The 20,516-nt window shown below is 40.7% G+C and overlaps 1 protein-coding gene across 3 annotated transcripts in view; it reads right to left on the reverse strand.

Moving 5' to 3' along the window:
* COL5A2 (collagen type V alpha 2 chain) overlaps nucleotides 1-20,516 on the reverse strand; it is a 205,954-nt gene that overhangs the window by 132,030 nt on the left and 53,408 nt on the right. The window contains exon 1 of one of the 3 annotated variants that reach the window (XM_045032273.1): nucleotides 5,535-5,620. The exons of the other annotated variants lie outside the window; for them this stretch is intronic. Coding sequence (XP_044888208.1) covers nucleotides 5,535-5,556 — 22 coding nt within the window. The 5' untranslated portion in view covers nucleotides 5,557-5,620. Of the gene's footprint in view, nucleotides 1-5,534; nucleotides 5,621-20,516 lie in introns of those variants that run through there. 3 annotated transcript variants of the gene reach the window in all.

Consider the following 20,516-nt stretch of genomic DNA (forward strand, 5'->3'; position numbering starts at 1 on the left):
CCAAGAGGGTGCTCCCCAGAGTCTGAAAACCTCTGGTATACAGTTTGAAGGGGCAGTGCCCCTACATGCCCCGCCCCCATCTCCACCTATTCTCCACACCTTTCCTTACCAGTTCAGTTTAAAGCATTAAAACTTAACAGGGAGTGAACTGGATTGCACACTTTGGAATGTATAATTTAAATCTTGTTTGCTGTAAGGCGCAAAGTCAATAGATGCATGGCATTGACACAACTAGGGATGAATTCATACAATTCACATGGTGGTGTGCCCTTATGGTGTGTTCAAACATATTACAAAGTATCTTTATTTTGAAGATGTATGTGTCTCTCTTTAAAGGCACCGATCTGTTGTATAGCCCCAGCACTGATTATTATGGTGCTTTTCCAAGAGCTGTTACATTCTGAAACTTGGCTAGCAAATACAGTATTAACCCCAGACCTGTGTATGTGCCTGGATTTATTTTTCACAAAACAATACATTGCTTATATGTGCCGAGCCCACTTATCTATTACTGTTTGTCTGTACTGTCTATTTAAAATACAGGCTCTACAAGGGAGGGGCTGTCTCATACTCTGTATTTGTATAGTATCTAACACAATGGGGTCTCGATCCTTGATTGGGGTCTTCAGGAACTACCCTAATATAAATAATAAAGAAAAAGCCTCCCAGTTAATTGGGCTGCATTTTGAATCTCTGCTCTGAGAATTCTTATTATACGATGAAATATCTCCATTTCTGTAGCCTACGTTTTTTTAACTTCATGATATTTATCAATTCCAAGCCTCTGTAAATAGTAGTGTGTGACAACCATTTGGACAACCTACTGCTAAATCACATGAGTTAGGATAAAGGTCATCCAAAAATGCATTCTGGTTTGGGCCTTTTTTTTTGATGTCATGCACCGATTTAAGATCTCATGTATAATACAGATATGACATCATTACAGTTCTTATGGGACTGGTCTATTTACATATCAGCTAACAATGGACCAAATGCTTCAGTTTTGACTAAGTTCAAATATTTACTCAGTCAGAATGCCTATTAAAATTAATATGAGTAAATTAAAAGAAAAAGGGAGTATTTAGTACCCAGGTACATTTTATATTATGTTTATAAAGAGTTAGTAAATGGTTAATCAACTGTTAGAGTTCAACAAGTTACTTATCACTATGACTTATAACCATCTATTACATATACTGTTCACATGTGTAACACACTTATAACATCCACTAATAATACAGGTCCATATTTGTAAAGGTTTATAGGTATTGCTCCACTCAGCGCTGCAAGGCCCAAGTGACTTGAATGGCTATGTCTCATTTCCAGAGATGACATTGGTGGCTATGTCTCACTGAAAGTCAATTAAAATTAGGTTCCTAAGTGCCTACATTTATTTTGGAAATGGGACTTAGCCATCTTGTGACACTGAGCAGAGCCACATCTAAATACATTTAAAAATCTGGGCCATAATCCTTTATAAAGGATTTATAAATGTAACCTTAATATAAAATGTGATCACCATGGACCTGATCCTGCATTCCTAATACATCCAGATTTTCCAATGACTTCAGCAGGAATTTATGAATGGAGGATGGACTGCTATATGTTAGTGTTTTCTACTCTCATGATTTTATCATACGTATTGTGATATTTGGTGTTAAAAATAAAAAGCCTTTCTTGCAGAGGACAGCTTAAAAACGTGAACCCCAAAGGTTCAAAAACCAGAAGGCAAATAAAAAGAACCCCTAACTTATCATTTTTAAGTCAACTTTGTAATTTTTTGCACCTGATTCATGAATTTTGAATGCTGGGAGTTGGCATTACTGATTTCTGTTCCAATAATCAGTTAAAAGCCTGTATTCAGATTACTTCTTGCATCCTTTCTTCCCAAATCCTTCTTCTGTCTTTTCAATTTTTCTATGGTCATTTTTTTTGCCTGCATTATTTATGGTCCATTTTAAGGTTTTTATTCTCATTTATGGTGACACCAACTTCTAAAAGCTCTCAATTCCACTTTCAGAAGTGAAGGTAAAACCTCAAACTCTGCTACCATTGCCCTGTTCAGCTATGCTGTCAAAGTTCACACAGCAATGCTGCACTGTTCATTTTTCTTGCTCGCTAGGTCATACTGATGGTAGTAGTGGATACTAATGAAAGATAGGCTGTGTCTTCACTGAAAAAGAGGTGTTAGTTATTCTACTGTAAAATCCTAGTGGAAACAAGGCACTGTAGTTTTAACCGTGAGGTCAACCACTGGCAACGGAATAGTGTTGACCTCCCTTACCTACCTCACAGTAAAATCTAGTGAAGACAAAGTGATAGTCTTGTTGACACTGTCATTAAAGGAAAATGAGTTTCCAAATGATTGCAAACTACGTTAGTCAAACACTTTCCAAAACTGGTCTGGAGTGTCCAAATGACCACTTTGCAAACATTACAATTATTGTTGGTGGTATACCATGACCATGACCAAAAACACCCCTTTAGTAACGTTGGACTATAGTTCTGTTACTAGATTAAAACATCGTTTAAAATTTGGTTGCATGGTCCCAAACTGTGCTGTCCAGTTTTAAAACATTATACTTAAAAACAGTTAAAACTAACTAGCACGGACAAGGCACATGAACAAGGGTGGCAACACTACCATTCTGCATAGGTTGATTTGAGAATGTGGTGTTATAAATGGAGTTTTGATGCTAATGACTCTGATGTACTCAATTAGAAAGATCCAACTTGGATGCCAGTAATTGCCAGCGTCAATCTGTATGGAAGCCAAGAAATTATTGATAGATGGCAGTCACTCAACAGAATTTCCATTGCATTTCCAACTTTGGCCCTCATTCTGACATCTACCAACAAGTTATCTTGACCTCAGAACTGATAGGTTAGTTTGGCAAATGTTTTCTTTAAAAATTTGAGGTGATTGGACATGGGGGAATTATGCACAGCCAACTTGGAGAAACACAAACTTAACTGTGCATTTTCTATGCTTCTAACAATTGAGGGGTTTGTTTTGGTGTTTTTTTATTAACCTCCGCCATTCTTGAAAGATAATATGCACTCAAACCATTGATATGTCCCTGCAACCTTCACCTACATGAATTTTGTATGTGTGTGAGAATGTATATCAGGAAGAAGGTAACTAGTTTAATCCAATAAGTGCACATTGTCCTTCTCACTGTAGATATTTGTAATCCATCCTGTCTCTATGTGGCCTCACTGATGAAACCAGCAATTATAGGTCATATCTTCATGTCACTGCACAAAAGTTTGCAATAAATCCTGGTTACTACAGAATGCAATTAAAATTATGTCCCTTGTTACCATGGCTATGAAAACCACTTACTGTCATACATCAGAACCTAAAGACACATACTACAACCATGTTAAATGTGCAAGGCTAACAAAAGGGATCAAAGAGCCTTTTCTTTCCTGCTTGTGCCCCAGAATCCCTGGGACATGAGAGAATACCTTCTGTTTCTCTTCCGAAAGATGGCCCTGAATAAAGCGCGATATGCACCTCATTCTCCAAAACTATTTTCTCTCTCAGCTCAAACTGTCTTTTTTCATTTTAAATGTTTTATTCTATCCATGCTGCAACGGGAATCAGTCATTACTTTAATTAACATGATCTGCCACTTTCTCCCATTTTTATGTTCCCGCATTGTGTGATCGCAGAAAGTAAGGACAAAGAGGGGCGTCAATCTGATCAGAGATAGCAATCTGTACATACCACACACTAAGCAATCTGTTTCTCTCAACTACAATCACTTAAGCTAGACAATCCATTACACATAACTTGATCACTATCAGAGCAGCTGGAGATAGCAAAGTGTTCAGACAAAGCATAAAGAAGAACAAACATACACCTGCCAGTTGTTGTAAATTATGTTGCCTTAGGTTAGATGATGTCATAGTAGATAGAATGTAACAAGTTAAGTATGGAGGGGTAGACTTAACCCTGAATTTCTCTTCTTTCGATGATTTAAGCCAAACACTTAGATCAGGCCTACATACAGCTTTTGAGCCAGTGTATAACTATTTTGGTTTTGGTGTGTGATTTTTTTTTTTAACAAAAATAGTGATATCAGTTTAACCCTTGGTGTAGATGCTGTTATAGTAGTAGAAATATAGGCCCATACTAGGTTTGGGTGAACTATGATTTAAAACTGAGTTGAGATAGTAGCATGAGCAATAGGCCCAAAGCATGTGACCAAAAAGAATGAGATCATGAGCGAGAAGATTTGTTGTGTTGAACTTGTAGTGATCCTTCACTACCATAAGATCAGTGTTATCTTATTTAAGGTTTGGGCTGAAGTAACAGAAATAAAACACAGTTAACTGGGTATCAGGTGCAATAAATAATTGGCTATCTAGGAAACTGCTTCATCTGGCCTTAGCTAAGGTCCAATCACTGGCAATGGCATAACTTGTTTGTTAAAGGGTATAAAAAAGTAAACTCTTAAAAAATTCACTGGTAACACCTGCCTAACCAAGTTAGAGCTGACCAATATGGGTCTAAGCTTTAGCCTGTATATAAGTATATAAGTATCTTAATTAAATGCTTGTAAATGTTTTGTTACTGTTTGGATGCAGTAAATTGCTTATTACTTAGGCTTTTTAGGCATGTTTAGAGCAATTGTATAAATACCATTCAGTCTTTGGATTTAATGAAGGAATTTATGGTTAAATTAGTGACATGGTAATAACCCACATAAATAAAAATAATTCCAGCAGTACCTTAACTCAGTATATCTTATTTCTCTTCCCATATGGGTCTAAGCTATGCCAGTATAAGGCACCTTTGTACAGGTATAACTGCATCCACACTAGGAGTGTTGTTATTAAAGTAATACAATTTTTGTGCATAGACAAGGCATTAGAGACAAATTTTCGGATGGAACCTCTAAATTTTCCTATGCAAAGTTGCACACATGTGCTTGTTGTGCACAAAACCCTCACTTGTACATGGAAATGAAAATTAATATGTACAGATAATATAATTGAGGGTCTGCCTGAGCTGCTTGTGCAAAATGTGGGTCTCACATCGATAACAGGTTGTGCATGCAAAACTTGCCTGAGTAAATTTAGAGGCCAATTTGTAACAGATTGGAACATTTACTACAATACGTGTGTGTCAACACTCATACTGCATATTTAAGGCTGCCTGCTTCCACACAATTATCAGCAGCAAGAGGAGAATACATAATAAACATTGGGGTTCATTCATTCTCTTCTCCTTACTTGCACTTAACTCTCATGTTTGCTTTGTGTGTACACAGAGAAAGAACAACCTCCCACACTTTGGCTGGATTTAATCTGCTCTTCCTAGGAGTTTAAATGTACAAATATATTAAAATATGGTCTCAATAATAGTCATTCTTTGGCATATGCTGCCTCAACCAGATATGCATCTAACTTCATAACAGCAGTCATAAAACTGAAGTCTGGTTTTTCATAAAAGTACCCTAACATAAATCTTTCATTAGCAACTGGCCATCAATTGTATTTCAGTTATAGTACATCAACCAAACCTTCAGGGCTATCCATCAACATCAAATTGTTCCTTCTTTTTGTTTAGTTCAAGATTCCACTGTCACTTTCAAATGTTCTCTTATTGGTAACCAAGCTTTAATTAACCACATATGTATCTCCATAGTTACCAGCAAACAGCTAATGACATCACAGGATTCTGTGTATCAGCAATCTATAAATGGTTTCCAAGTCCCATCTTTTCTCCCTCATCCTCCCAAAACATTGTTGGAAAACATTTTTTTTAATGATTTCACAGTAAATTCCTATTCACTCAGCTTTCTCAAACACTAATATATTTAATCTTATTTACGCATTAAAAAAAGATAGAAAGTTGATGTTCCTTTTTTAATTAATCGAGCAGTTTCATCTCGTCTTACTTCCAAAATTATAAGTGTGGCTCAGGGAATTCATGATGAGATCGTTCATGTCTATGTCACCAAAACAGATACACCCATATTACAGACAAAAAAATCCTTACTTTCTCCCCCTTCCCCATCCTCTGGAGTTTGAGTTAGGCGGATGAAATTTCTGGGCATGGCAGAGTATTATTCTGCTTCATTGTTTTGCCTATGCTTTGTTTTCTATCATATGGTAGTAGCTACACCAATGTTATCAATCATACAATATTCAAGGTTTTATTTTGACAAATGTGGGTTAGACATGTGGATGAAATACATGCTAGAGTCAAGCAATTTCTGAATGTTTTAGGTTTTAAATTATTGCATCAAATTAAGCGGTAACATAAATGATGGTGTACGTTCTACTTCAAAGGTCTGTTATAGGGTGGAGTGGGATGTAAATGTGGACTGAATATTATTGTAAATATAAATTGGCCACAGAGATGTAAATGCCACAGAAATGTAATTTACACTAATCTGGTATTCACTGTCTGTGTTATGGACCAGAACCAGCAAAGCACTTAAGAATGCCCCACCCCCTAATATTAACCACTTGCATAAGAATTTTTGTGTGTCAAATCAACATGAGTAACTTACACTTGCTTGGCATTCTTTTTAAACTGAATTCAGCACCGGTATCATTGGGATAACTGAAGTAATTAGTAGTTATGCCCACATACAGCAGGACTGAATTTGGTCCCAGCGAGTTATGGATAGTGCATGTGTACAGTAAAGTAGATGAGAGGGGCTACTTTATTTTATGTACTTGTGTTAGTTTTTTTACTTCAGCATTCAACTTACACTCATTTTGCATGCCCACCGAGAGCCAAATCAGTGCAAGTTACATCCTTTGCTATTTACAATATACCCATTTGATAACTTATTCACACCTGGGGCCTAATTCTCTGCATGCTTTCACTGGTGTAGGTCAGGAGTAGCTTCACTGAAGTCTACAAAATTACACTGGTTTAAAACTAGTACAAATGAGTGGAGAACCACATAGTTTGCATAATAACTGAATTTGACCAAGAGCTTTCCGTAAGTTTAGCACCAGTTCGAATCAAACTGCATTTAACTGACATTGGCTCATTGTTTTGATTTGTGGAACTGATTTTCTTATGGTTCTTGATTTTATGTAAAAGCTGATTTCTCCAGAAAGCTAAGAATGCTGAAATACATTCCTAACTGAAAATAGTCGTCATGAGTTATCAGGTGCATGTTCTGTCATGTTGCTCTTTCAGGATCTGCACTAGTTTGTAGATTACATTTATCTTTGGATAGCATATGTCCTGGTTTTGCTTCAGCTTGATTCTCTAGTTTTCTATTCCTATGTGTTTGTTTTCACAAAATCCTTTCATTTGGATACAGATGGAGCTGCTGTGAGTTCTGTCAGTACTGAAAATTATTCAGAGCCTTGAGTCTTGCTTTGTCTTCTCTTGTTCTTGTCAGAAATATGAAAATAATTTACCTTCAGGTGCTTAATTACATAGGAACATGAACCATTTGCTGCAAACTTCACCGTAACAATAATACTGGAAATATTTTGCAAATACATATGACCTAGTGCCTGAAGATCACAAAAGCTCTTAAGTATTTTTTAGAATTTAAAACCTCTGAGATGGAATGAGCTACATTGGAATCACTGGCAAAACTGGAAGATACTATATGAGGATACTATTGCTGATAAATTCACATAGACCTTCTGAAATATGTTTCGTTTTCTGCTGTTTTTCTGTATTCATTTGGTGAATTTGAGATAAAATTAGTTATGTACTAATTAATTCCCTATGCTAATTGTTAATGGGATTAGCCTATTTTACCTTTGCATAATACATACTGTAATTAATTTTGCATGTTAATATAAAAATGCCAAAAATGTTGTTAAACCACTTTAATGTGACTATATTAAGAATGTTACACAAGATTATAATTTGAGGAATCTGTAACCTAAGGAGATCTTTTTTCCTTTAAAAGGTGAAATGTAATGAATATCTTAAAATGACATTTTATCTATATATCTATCTCTATATGTTGAATAAAACAATACTACTTTACAGGTATGTACAATCTCCTGTCGGAAGATATCAAAATGTTGTACAAAGTTTCACAGCACACTTGTGAGATAAGTAGTATTATTGTTCCTACTTTACAGTTAAGGAACTTGAGTCATATAGAGATTAAGGAACATTTTGAAACTGGCCATTGTTTGTGACTGCTCAGCTGGAGACACGTTGATCTTGATTTTTTAGAACTACTGAACCATCACAGTACAAACTCAAGTGAATATGAGGAGCAAGTGCACAGTGCCTCTAAAAGTCAGGTCCAAAGTGTCTCAAATTGTTTAACAAAAAATGGAGGCACCACCCACTAATGAAAATTTTGGCCTAAAGTAATTTGCTCAAGATCATGCAGTCATGCCAAATGTTTGGAAAGTGGTCACTGATTTTGGGAAACACAGCTTGAGTTATCTTTAGGCTAAGTGCCCATCTTGAAACACATTTAAAATAACTACCGATGAGATGCCTTTACATTTTTCCAACTGGACATCCAAAATTTGAGACACCAAATAGTAGAGGCAACTTTTCAAAATCTTGACCTTATTCTGTGGTACAACTAAGAACAGAATCCACATCTAAGACATTCTTCATCTTCAGCCTAGTTTCCACTTGACATCTGAGCTTTGTAAATTAACACATTTATATATACACCTCTACCCCGATATAACGCTGTCCTCGGGATCCAAAAAAAACTTACCGTGTTATAGGTGAAACCGCATTATATCGAACATGCTTTGATCCACTGGAGTGCATAGCCCTGCCCCCCCCCCAAGCGCTACTTTACCGCGTTATAGCCAAATTTGTGTTATATCGGGTCGTGTTACATTGGGGTATAGGAGTATTTGAAAGCATTTCTAAGTAGCTGTCCAAAATTATTTAGCTTTATCTACTCTCTTTTTTTTCTTTTCTTTTTTTTAATGTTGCTTTTGGTGTTAAGAACATTTCAAACTTTTTAGTAATCATCTACTATGAAAAATTACTCATCTCTGTTCCATGTGCACATGTTGATTCCAGAATTTCCCATGGATGATCTTGTATTTCATCTGTCTGTGGCATAATTTCACTTTGAGGATTTGTTTCTCCGATTTCTTTTAAACTACCATGTGCATTTCCTCATTTATTTCAACATCAGTATCTATGAAATTTAGTTTCACATTCATCACAATTTACTTTTCCACTATCTCTATAATAGTTTTCTGTCCTAGTTTTACTTCTGAATTTATTCCTGTTGTATAAAACTGGCATGGAAGGGCATCTGTTTCTGCAAAGCAATACACACTTGCCTTTCACTTCAAAGAAAAACTGCTGAGCTCCAGTTCATCTGCAAATTTGACACCATCAGCTCAGGATTAAACAAAGACTGTGAATGGCTTGCCAATTACAGAACCAGTTTCTCCTCCCTTGGTTTTCACACCTCAACTGCTAGAACAGGGCCTCATCCTCCCTGATTGATCTAACCTCGTTATCTCTACCTTGCTTCTTGCTTGCTTATATATACCTGCCCCTGGAAATTTCCACCACTTGCATCCGAAGAAGTGGGTATTCACCCACGAAAGCTCATGCTGCAAAACGTCTATTAGTCTATAAGGTGCCACAGGATTCTTTGCTGCTTGCCTTTCACTGATGCATGTATCCGTCCAGAAGCCAATAATGTATTTGTTTTTTCTTATGGTGACCATGAGAAATGCATTCCCTAGATTGCTTTAGTTTTTTCTCTAGAACTATATTTGCCTTTGTGTGTTTTGAGTGAAGCCATGTTTTATTCCTATCTCTATTCAGACACCAGCTAACACTTGGGTGCAGTAACAGGGATAGCTCAGTGGTTTGAGCATTGGCCTGCTAAACCCAGGGTTGTGAGTGCAATCCTTGAGGAGGCCACTTAGGGATCTGGGGCAAAAACTGGTCCTGCTAGTGAAGGCAGGGGGCTGGACTCAATGACCTTCCAAGGTCCCTTCCAGTTCTAGGAGATTGGTATGTCTCCAATTATTTTTTTTTAACAGTATGTCACAGCTAAGGGTACCAGCTATGGCTGAACACACTATTGACAGTGGAGCCCCTCTCTCATTCTTCTCTCCTTTTGTCCTTTGGTATGCTCCTTATCCCCAGTACATACTGCTGAAATACTTGGGGAGAGGGAACAGAGTTTTTTAGACATACCAAGTTTCTCCCTCATTCACCACTGGCTCTGATGACATGTGTCCATCTATGTTAGTGTGCTGAACTGAGCCCACTCTTATGCCACAGAAAAGGCTTCCTGTCAACTAGTGAGGAGGGCTTCCTGAGGCAGGCAGTGGATTCAGAGCACAGCAGACCAGAAAGACTAGTATCACCAGTAACTTGAGGAAGAAAATGACACCTTTAAAAGAAATAGCATTTCTGGGTAACTTGGACCCACATAATGGAGAAGGGACACTGGAATTTCAGCTACCAGAAAACTGGGGTTACCTCTCAAGTGACAAACACTTGAGGATCCAGGTCCAGAACCCGGCCATTTTGAGAAATCTCTCATTTTGGTCCCAATGTTGGCTATGTTTCACATACATTGGGTATTCCCTCACTGTCATTTATGAAAGTTATTTATATCAGAAATGCAGTACAATGGAACTGGGGCTACAGAAAGGATTATTTACACAAAAGAAATTAACCTGACAGAAATATAGATTTCCTAAATGAATGACTTTGTGCCCAACATATTTATTTAGATTTAAAATAAAAATACCTATTCAAGACTCTAGGTGTCCTAACAATTAATTATCCAATAAATACAATTAAATTAAATTTAGCAACATTAATATAATCAGTTCCACAGGAATTCATTCAACCAGTAACCCACACCTTTCATCAATGAGAAAGTATACATGCAGCCCTCTCCAAAAACCCACTAAAACAGTTGTCTTTTCCAGCGTGCCTGGAAAGTCACCAAATTCAGTAGCTATTTTGAACCAAGAGTATTTGGCATACATAGCAAGTCACAATGGTTGAGAGATGTGAAATTGGGTTTGCCAATAGCGAGCTACAAAACAAACATATTAGCTTTACTGGTGATGACGTATCAACTGGCACTGTATTTCCATGTTCCAATAATTCATGTAGTTCTTGGGTCTCACACTTACACAGAATGGTTCCTGGAGTGACACTTGTTACATATCTATCCATGAGTCTTAGCCTCTTCTATCATTTAAGTGTGGTTTCTTAGTGTCTCAGAGTAGTTCACTTTTAGTTTTGGCCAAAACCATCCTTCTCTTTTTTATGCACTACTATTTTGTAGCTGGTTTTGCTTGCTTGGTGTATAATTTCTGTGAACAGAGTTTACAATATAATTACTAGTCATAGTTTTCACTTGCTTCATACACTCTCCGTACATCTAAAGGTTTTCTAGGATTATCCTACCTCCACACTCACAAGACAAGTGTGAGTTTAATTCACATTTACAAAAATAAACATTAATGCTGTAGACCACAAGGAATAACAAAGGTTTTTGCCCCCCTACATCTGCCACTCACTCTTTTTGTTTCATTCATTTCAAAACCTAATGCATCTGTAGAGAAAGTCCTGAACAGCAAGAAGCCTGTGAGAACTGCAAAGGATTTTGGAAAGTTCATACACTACATCACACTTCGTTTTAATTGGATAACTGTTCTTTCTTTTTATCGTTAAGCCTCTAAATTGGATAAGAGAGACTGGTAAATATGTAATAAGTTCTTAAAATATCTGCCATTTTCCTGAGCATTATCCAATGTAAGTTAATTAGGTCACAGTCAGAATGAAGAGATTAACAAAGTATGGCAACTATGTCTACTGCACTTTGTGGTTATGAGGAAATAGTATTACAGGAGTTTGCAATCTGACTGCCTGAGAACTCACTTGTATAGCAAAATATTGAGAACTATTGACAACCATTGACAATCCTCTCTGGAAATATGGTGATCATACAGTTAATACACAAAATATTTTCTTATATTCTAGACCACATATATTCAAGAGAATTACACCAGGGATTGATTTCACCTTGTTTTACTATGACAATTGGTTGCTAATTGCAAAAGTGGGGTTATTCCATTAGACTGCTTAATTAATCTGTTTAGGGTGTATTGTATTTTTCTTTGCAATGCTGGGTGTATCACTTTGTGTAAAAAAAACAATAACATATGGTTTACAACCAACTATGAGAGTGAATGTTGTGGCTTGACAGATAAGGCTGGCTTAAAAGAAAAATGGTGTATCTTCTATGAGCAAAGCCTGAAAAAACTAATCAAATTTGAGTGAAGGGAATTAGCGTCAAGAAATACGTGCTGCTGTAGAGCATGGCTAAAGGAAATTATTATTGATTCCCAGGTCGTTCAGGGACTTTATGCCCCAGTACTGGCCTGTGGCACTGCAAGATAAGAAAGGAAGTAGAGAGACAACTTGATGCTTTCTCCAAAGTAGAGTTGACCCCCTATTCAGAGTGAACTCACTGGCCACATGCCCACTTCCTCCATTCTATATTACTTCTGGTTAGAGACAACCAAAGTGGGGACCTCCCTTTAGCATACTGGGGATGTAGAGCTGCATTACATGGCCTTTCTCCCATATGGGCTGCTGGCACAGAAGAAACACAGCCCCCTTTTTAAAAAGGCTGCTGCCTCAATGCATTGTTTTGCAGGGTTATTCTCCCTGTTGTATAGTGCACTTATTTTTTAAACTACACATCCTCATACTTATATTAATCCACATCACATACTTCTTACTTCCACTGCATACATGCATTTGATCAATGTTTAATTTGGTTCATATTTGATGTACAGTTTCATTACTTCAATTACCACACTATGATTGAGATCAATCTTCTGGGCCAGATCTTCAATTAGTTTAAATTACTCCACTGAAGTAATGGAATCATGCTAATTTAACAGAAAGATGATGAAAAATATAGCATAGTAAAAAGCTGTGTTTTTTATTAACAATATTTATTAGTTTATTTTTTTGGTTTACAATACACTTATCTAAGCACATAACCAATTCAATATTGAAAATATATTATGAACGTAAGTCACAGTTAACAAAATATCAGCACCAAAACTGAAATTTGCCTCCAATCAGTCTGCCTCCTCTGAAAGAGCCTGGCTAAATAGGTAGACTTTGTAGTGCTCCCTAAAATTCAACAAAGGGTTTATTCAGACAAGAAGGAATGGGATCAAGATTCAAAGACTCTCTGCTGAGAACACCCGACCCCAACCCCTCTGATAAATGCATCCAGGGTCTCCCATCTTAAGATCTCAGCCTGAGGAGAGAGTTGGTCTCTAAGAACACACTCATTATGTTGCCTGGCTTGGAGTGGGTAGTGTTGTACCTGGAGGATCCTTTCCCTCCTCATCAAGCTTGGAAGGATGCTGAAAGCATCTTTTTCCTTAAGCCATGAGGTGAAGCGCCATGTGGATCATCTCCTCTCTCCAGGCCTTGAGGTGCTGGTACAATGTTCTTCACCCTCAATCCACTGTAGTGTCAAGGAGTCTCTAATGTTATCAACAATCAGACAATAGATAATGTCTTGGTACCCTCCTTCCTCGGGGTTGAAAAGATCCCCCATGTTAGAATTGAGGATGAGAGAAAGATGATCTCTCACCCACCTCCTTCCTCCCAACAATAATAAAAAAAAAGATATCTGCCTTTTCTCCAATGAGATCATCACTTTTTGGGGACATACCACTACATTTATTAGGTCAGTTTTGCCGGAAATTCTACCACCACAAAGAAATGGGCAATTCCTTTATCATAATTACTTTAAAAGATCCCTCATGGATCATTCCAGTTTCAATTAAAAGGAGTCAGAAATAAATTGTTATAGTCTAGAATTTTTATCAGTAAGGTGTATCCATTCAGTTCTTATCTCATAAAGTAAAAAGTACCCATCTTCGCAGCTCTCACTGTAGGGGAAAAACACTTTAGTTAGCTCAACTTATTGAGATTTGTTATCACTAATTTTGTTGCAACAGATGTTTAGAATTTGTGTTCTAATTCTTAGAATTACTGTATAAGGGAGATTATTCCTGGTACGCGGACTTGGTCCTGAGCAACCGCAGGATGAGATTTTTCCTAACATTTGAGAGTGCTCAGGTCTGGGATTTTGGTTCAGGTCCAATCCTACTGGTTTGTATAGATTAAAAGATTCCTTGCAATATACAGCTGTCCCTGACCAGTCAAGCTGGAGTCTCACCCTGCTGACGTGGAGGAAGGATACCACAGTTTGGTCTGAGTAAGACCAGATGCTGCTTCTCTCTTTAGAAAGGAAATTACAGTCTACATAACAGGAGCTTGGCACAGTCAGCATTTTAGGATAAGAGATTTCATGATCTGCTGGAACATATTAACATGCACAATTTTCCTCCTCCAACAGACAGAGCCTATCTTTGGAACAAGCATCTGAGGGAGGTTGAGCTGTAAGGTCTGTGGGAATCTGGGAACTGGGGTGATTTTGTTTTCCTTGCTGTACATTTGGTTAATGTGGGGGTAGTTTGCTGTTTTTTTGTTTTTATTGTTATGAATCATGTATACAATTCGTGGCAGGGCGCATAGAGCCTGGGGTAGGCATCTTCTATATTGTTTAAGCTGAAAAAAATAAACGGCAATTTGTCTAGTTTTGTACTGATTTCGGGAACAAGGAAGATTAAACAGTTGGTTGTTGAAAGGTGTCAGCCTGACAACAACATAGATAGAAACCCTCTGCTCACAAAACACCAATAGCCTTGGCAGCAGCATGTGGATGCTCTCAACAACATCCTGTCACTGCACTTCAACCCTGACCCAAGGACACAACCTCTTGGGGTGAAAAAGGGATTTTGGTTTCCAAACAAGTTTTCCCAAGATCAAACTCTTCTGTCTGAATTTTCAATGCTACATTATATACCACAGCTCAGATAAAATTCTTTAAAAAGGTAGAGACTACCAAGAACTGCACATTAATAAATGAGCAGGCATGCACCCACGATTGTGCATTCAAAAATCACATCTGTCCAAGCAAATTAGCTAACGCTGCAAGCAAACAGGTGCTAATTTACCTAATTTCAAGGGCAATTACATGAGCTGTATATGTTTGCATCTCTTTTGCACACAGTCCTCAATCTCTGCTACTTAAACATTTTTACTCAATATTTTTATATCATGAGCAAAATCTCAAGTGTCTGTTATACAAGAATCAAATGTTACTTTCCAATTATTCTAATCATGAAAAATAAGACCCAGGAATGCTAGGAATATTATTTGAAATATATTTGAAATTAATCGCTTTGTTTACCTGTATGCTAATTTATTATGGATAGCAAGAAAATTGGGTGAACTTCTTTGGCTTGTATTATGCAGGAGGTCAGGCTAGTTGACCATAATGGTCCCTTCCGGACTTAAATCTATGAAAGCTGATGCAGCCAATGTTCCTGTATATGAATATTTCTAAGTAAAAATTTGCGTAGACAACTGAACAAAAAACACATCCTGTTAATAAAGATGGGAAAACAATTGGTTCTGATCATCTAAAACCCAACCTGAAGCTTTGCTCAAACTTCATTATGCACCTACTCCTTTTATTGTGGGGTCAATTCTTTTCCCTTTTGTGCCTGGCTGCATTTGCCAACTTTATCTGAAACATAAAGTAGAAACAATGAGTTACTGGGAACCTTTTTGCAGATAAGCTCCTTTTATTCCTTATCTGCCCTCAGCATAAGCTGGAACCCCTCTCTTCCCAATGTTGGGTTGCAGAAGTTTCTGTCTCCTAAGGTGGCAGGAACTCCTGCTAACCTCCACTTCTGATTGAAAGGCACTGGGGAGGTGTAGGAAATGACTACTTGAACTGAAATAGGGTAGGTTTCTCTGGCCATAATATGTTCCCCATCCTATCTCATGTAACAAATCTGCAATGGATTTCTAAGGTAGACCATAACTGTATAGGTCAATTGATCTATTCAGTCTCCCAGGCTGTCACTCAACTAGAAAGTAATTCCCTTCCCCATTCAGATACTGGGGAGGCACTGCCTTCCCTGAAATCATCCCCTTATTCCCTGACCACCAGATACTGCCATCAGAGGGCAAAGAACAGGTCCAGCCCTTAGTTTGGGGCTGGAGAATTACACAGTATCTAAAACTTGCATTAGCCTAGTTCAGTGGTACAGCTCCATGCTATTCTCTATGTTGTAGATACACAGGGGCCATGGACTGGGCCTAAAAATGATTATAGTTTAAGGTGACTTATACACATCCAAAACAGATATTGCAAATAAGAAAAGTAACCTTAAACAGATTAAGATACAGAACATTTGCATTAAATCATAGAATCATAGAATATCAGGGTTGGAAGGGACCTCAGGAGGCCATCTAGTCCAACCCCCTGCTCAAAGCAGGACCAATTCCCAACTAAATCATCCCAGCCAGGGCTATGTCAAGCCTGACCTTAAAAACCTCTAAGGAAGGAGATTCCACCACCTCCCTAGGTAACCCATTCCAGTCCTTCACCACTCTCCAAGTGAAAAAGTTTTTCCTAATATCCAACCTAAACCTCCCCCACTGCAACTTGAGATCATTACTCCTTGTTCCGTCATCAGGTACCACTGAGAACAGTCTAAATCATAACACACGCAGAATATCGCATACAGGATTTCTACCTGAGTTTGTATTAAAATTCCTGCCAGTGCATACATACTATAGCAAAATAGAGGCATCATTATTAAATAACAATGTTGTTCGTAACCAAGACATTCTAGAGACTAACTTTACAGCACTGCTTACTAAGACAGAGTTTTTGTCAGTGCTCACTTCGTAGAATCTGTGCGAGCCTCAGCACAGGGCATATTCTTTCCATAAATATTATATGAATTTAACTACATTGAAAGCTCTTTATAATCTCTCTGAGAAGTGTGTTTACACACACACATATATATTTGCAGACAATTGTTATGGTTGGTCTGTAATTATGTACTGCATGAGGTCAATATGGAAAACAACCTCATTCATTACTGAAAAGCTTCTTCCATAGAGCATACGCCTTAAGAAATCAAATGATCATGCATTGGGACATAAGAACCAGTTTTTAAAGTGCAAACTGTGCACTTTTGTGATTTTTTTAATTTAAGTAATAACTGCTTGTCAGACTATCTTAATGAGCAATACATTGAACCCCAAATGAACATCTGCTAGTAACAATCAATAAAGAACAAAATAGTTCCCATGTTACTCATCATGCATCAATGCACACAAGTGTCCTCTTCCACAAAGCATAAGATTTGGTGGTTAATATGGTATTCTTAAGCAGAGGATTTATGGTCTACAAATGTTCCTAGGTCACAGAGAACGCAACTGTAGTCTGAAGCCTTCTGTAAAAATTACTTCTTAATAAGGATAATCTTGTGGCTAAAGCACATGGGAGAGGGGGAGGAAAGCTGGGTTTGGACTCCCAGTTCTGCTACATGCTTCCCAAGTGACTGAGGTAAGTCATTAAGGTCTCCATTTTCAAAACTGTCCACTTCTTTGGGAGACTTTTAGCTTTTGGATGGCCAATGTAGCTATCTTGAGTGGGGCACCCCAAATCAGCGGGCACTTTGAAAATATATGCCTAAACCTCCATGCTTCAGTTTCCTGACTTATACATAGGGAAATCTCCCTCTCTCCCTCATAAGAGCTTCAGCCTTAATTCATTAATGTAAGTCAAGGATTTTAAGGACTAGATGGAATAGTTACATAATTGCATAAAAGACGGTTACTCACCGTAGTAACTGTTGTTCTTCGAGATGTGTTGCTCCTATCCATTCCAGTTAGGTGTGCGCGCCGCGCGTGCACGGCATCTCGGAACTTTTTTACCCTAGCAACTACGGCGGGCCGGCTGGGCGCCCCCTGGAGTGGCGCCGCTATGGCGCTGAATATATACCCCAGCCGGCCCGTCCGCTCCTCAGTTCCTTCTTGCCGGCTACTCCGACAGTGGGGAAGGAGGGCGGGTCTGGAATGGATAGGAGCAACACATCTCGAAGAACAACAGTTACTACGGTGAGTAACCATCTTTTCTTCTTCGAGTGATTGCTCCTATGCATTCCAGTTAGGTGATTCCCAAGCCTTACCTAGGCGGTGGGGTCGGAGTGAGACATGGCGGAGTGTAATACCGCGGAGCCGAAGGCTGCGTCGTCTCGAGACTGTTGCACCAACGCGTAGTGGGAGGCGAAGGTGTGGACCGAAGACCAGGTGGCCGCTCGACAGATGTCCTGGATGGGGACATGGGCCAGGAAGGCGGCCGACGAGGCGTGCGCTCTCGTGGAGTGAGCGGTGAGGCGGCATGGTGGCACACGAGCAAGCTCGTAGCAGGTCCGGATACACGCTGTGACCCAGGAGGAAATCCGTTGAGAGGATATCGGCTCGCCTTTCATGCGGTCAGCAACCGCTATGAACAGCTGGGGCGAGCGCCGGAAGGGCTTAGTCCGCTCGATGTAGAAAGCGAGCGCCCTGCGGACGTCGAGGGTGTGCAGCTGTTGCTCCCGAGGCGAGGCGTGCGGCTTCGGGAAGAACACCGGGAGGAAGATCTCCTGGTTGAGGTGGAAGGCTGACACCACCTTTGGGAGGAAGGCCGGATGTGGTCGAAGCTGCACCTTGTCCCCATGGAAGACGGTGTATGGCGGACTAACCATCAGAGCGCGGAGCTCAGAGACTCGCCTCGCTGATGTAATGGCAACGAGGAAGGCCGTCTTCCAGGAGAGGTAGAGCAGGGAGCACGTGGCTAAGGGCTCGAAAGGAGGACCCATCAGCTTGGTCAGCACGAGGTTCAAATCCCAGGTCGGGGCAGGACGCCGCACCGGCGGATACAAGCGGTCCAGGCCTTTAAGGAAGCGGGAAACCATCTGGTTAGAGAAGATGGACCGACCTTCCACGGATGGACGAAAGGCGGACACTGCTGCCAGGTGAACTCTCAAGGAGGAGACCGCAAGACCTTGCTCCTTAAGGTACCAGAGGTAGTCCAGGATGGTAGGGACAGGGACTACGAAGGGATTAAGGCCTCGCTGGTCACACCAGAGCGCGAACCGCTTCCATTTCGCCAGATAGGTGGAGCGAGTGGAAGGCTTTCTGCTCTCTAGTAGGACTTGCTGAACTGCCGCGGAACAGTCCCTCTCTGCGTGGGTCAACCACTCAGGTACCAAGCTGTAAGATGGAGGGACTGTAGGCTCGGATGGCGGAGTCTGCCGAAGTCCTGAGTAATGAGGTCCAGCCACAACGGGAGGGGGATGGGATCCCGAACGGAGAGCTCGAGCAGCAGGGAGTACCAATGCTGCCTCGGCCAGGCCGGAGCTATGAGAATGACGGTGGCTCTGTCCCTCCGAAGCTTCTGTAATACTCGATGGACGAGCGGGAACGGAGGGAAGGCATAGAGGAGGTGATCCTTCCAGGAATACAGGAAGGCATCCGACAGGGAGCCCGGCGCGTGACCCCGGAACGAGCAGAACAGGTGGCACTTTCTGTTCGCCTTGGATGCGAATAGGTCTACTTGGGGAAACCCCCACCTGCGGAAGATTGTGTGCACGACGTCGGGACGGAGAGACCACTCGTGGGAGAAGAAAGACCTGCTGAGATGGTCGGTCAGCGTGTTCTGTACTCCCGGAAGAAAGGACGCTTCTAGGTGAATGGAGTGGGTCACGCATCGCTTCCTTGCAGAGGAGGGAAGAGCGGGCTCCGCCCTGCTTGTTCACGTAGAACATTGCTGATGTATTGTCCGTGAACACTGTCACACAGCGGCCTTGCAGGTGGGTGCAGAAGGTGCGACAGGCCAGACGGATCGCTCGCAGCTCGCGGACATTGATGTGCAGAGCGAGCTCCTGGGGCGACCACAGGCCTTGGGTGTGAAGATCGCCCAGGTAAGCCCCCCAACCGAGCGCTGAGGCATCCGTGGTCAGAGTGGCGGACGGGCAAGGAGGGTGGAACGGTACTCCCGTACAGACAGTCTCCGGGTCTAGCCACCAGTTGAGGGACTCGAGGGTTGGCCTGGAGACTGTGACCACCATAGCGATGGGATCTCGATGCGGCCGGTACACCGACGCGAGCCAAGTCTGGAACGGGCGGAGGTGAAGCCGCGCGTACGCGGTGACGTACATGCATGATGCCATGTGGCCCAGGAGGCGGAGGCAGGAGCGCACCGTCGTGGTTGGGAAGGAGACGAGGTCCTGGACGAGGGAGACCATCGTCTGATGACGAGATTGCGGTAGGCAAGCCCGGGCCAAGGAGGAGTCGAGGACTGCTCCGATAAACTCCACCCGCTGCGACGGGATCAAGGTGGACTTCTCGGTGTTGATGAGAAGACCGAGTCGTCGGAAGAGGGACAGTATGTCCGTCAACTGGCCCATCACCAGCTGCCGAGACTGCCCGCGAACCAGCCAGTCGTCGAGATACGGGTAGACATGTATCCGACAACAGCAGAGGGCTGCGGCAACCACCGCCATGCATTTGGTAAATACCCTCGGTGCGGTGGAGAGCCCGAACGGCAACACGGCGAACTGGTAGTGGGCGTTGTTGACCACAAACCGGAGGT

Source organism: Mauremys mutica, chromosome 10 (assembly GCF_020497125.1).
Source record: "Mauremys mutica isolate MM-2020 ecotype Southern chromosome 10, ASM2049712v1, whole genome shotgun sequence".
Taxonomy (NCBI): Eukaryota; Metazoa; Chordata; order Testudines; family Geoemydidae; genus Mauremys; species Mauremys mutica.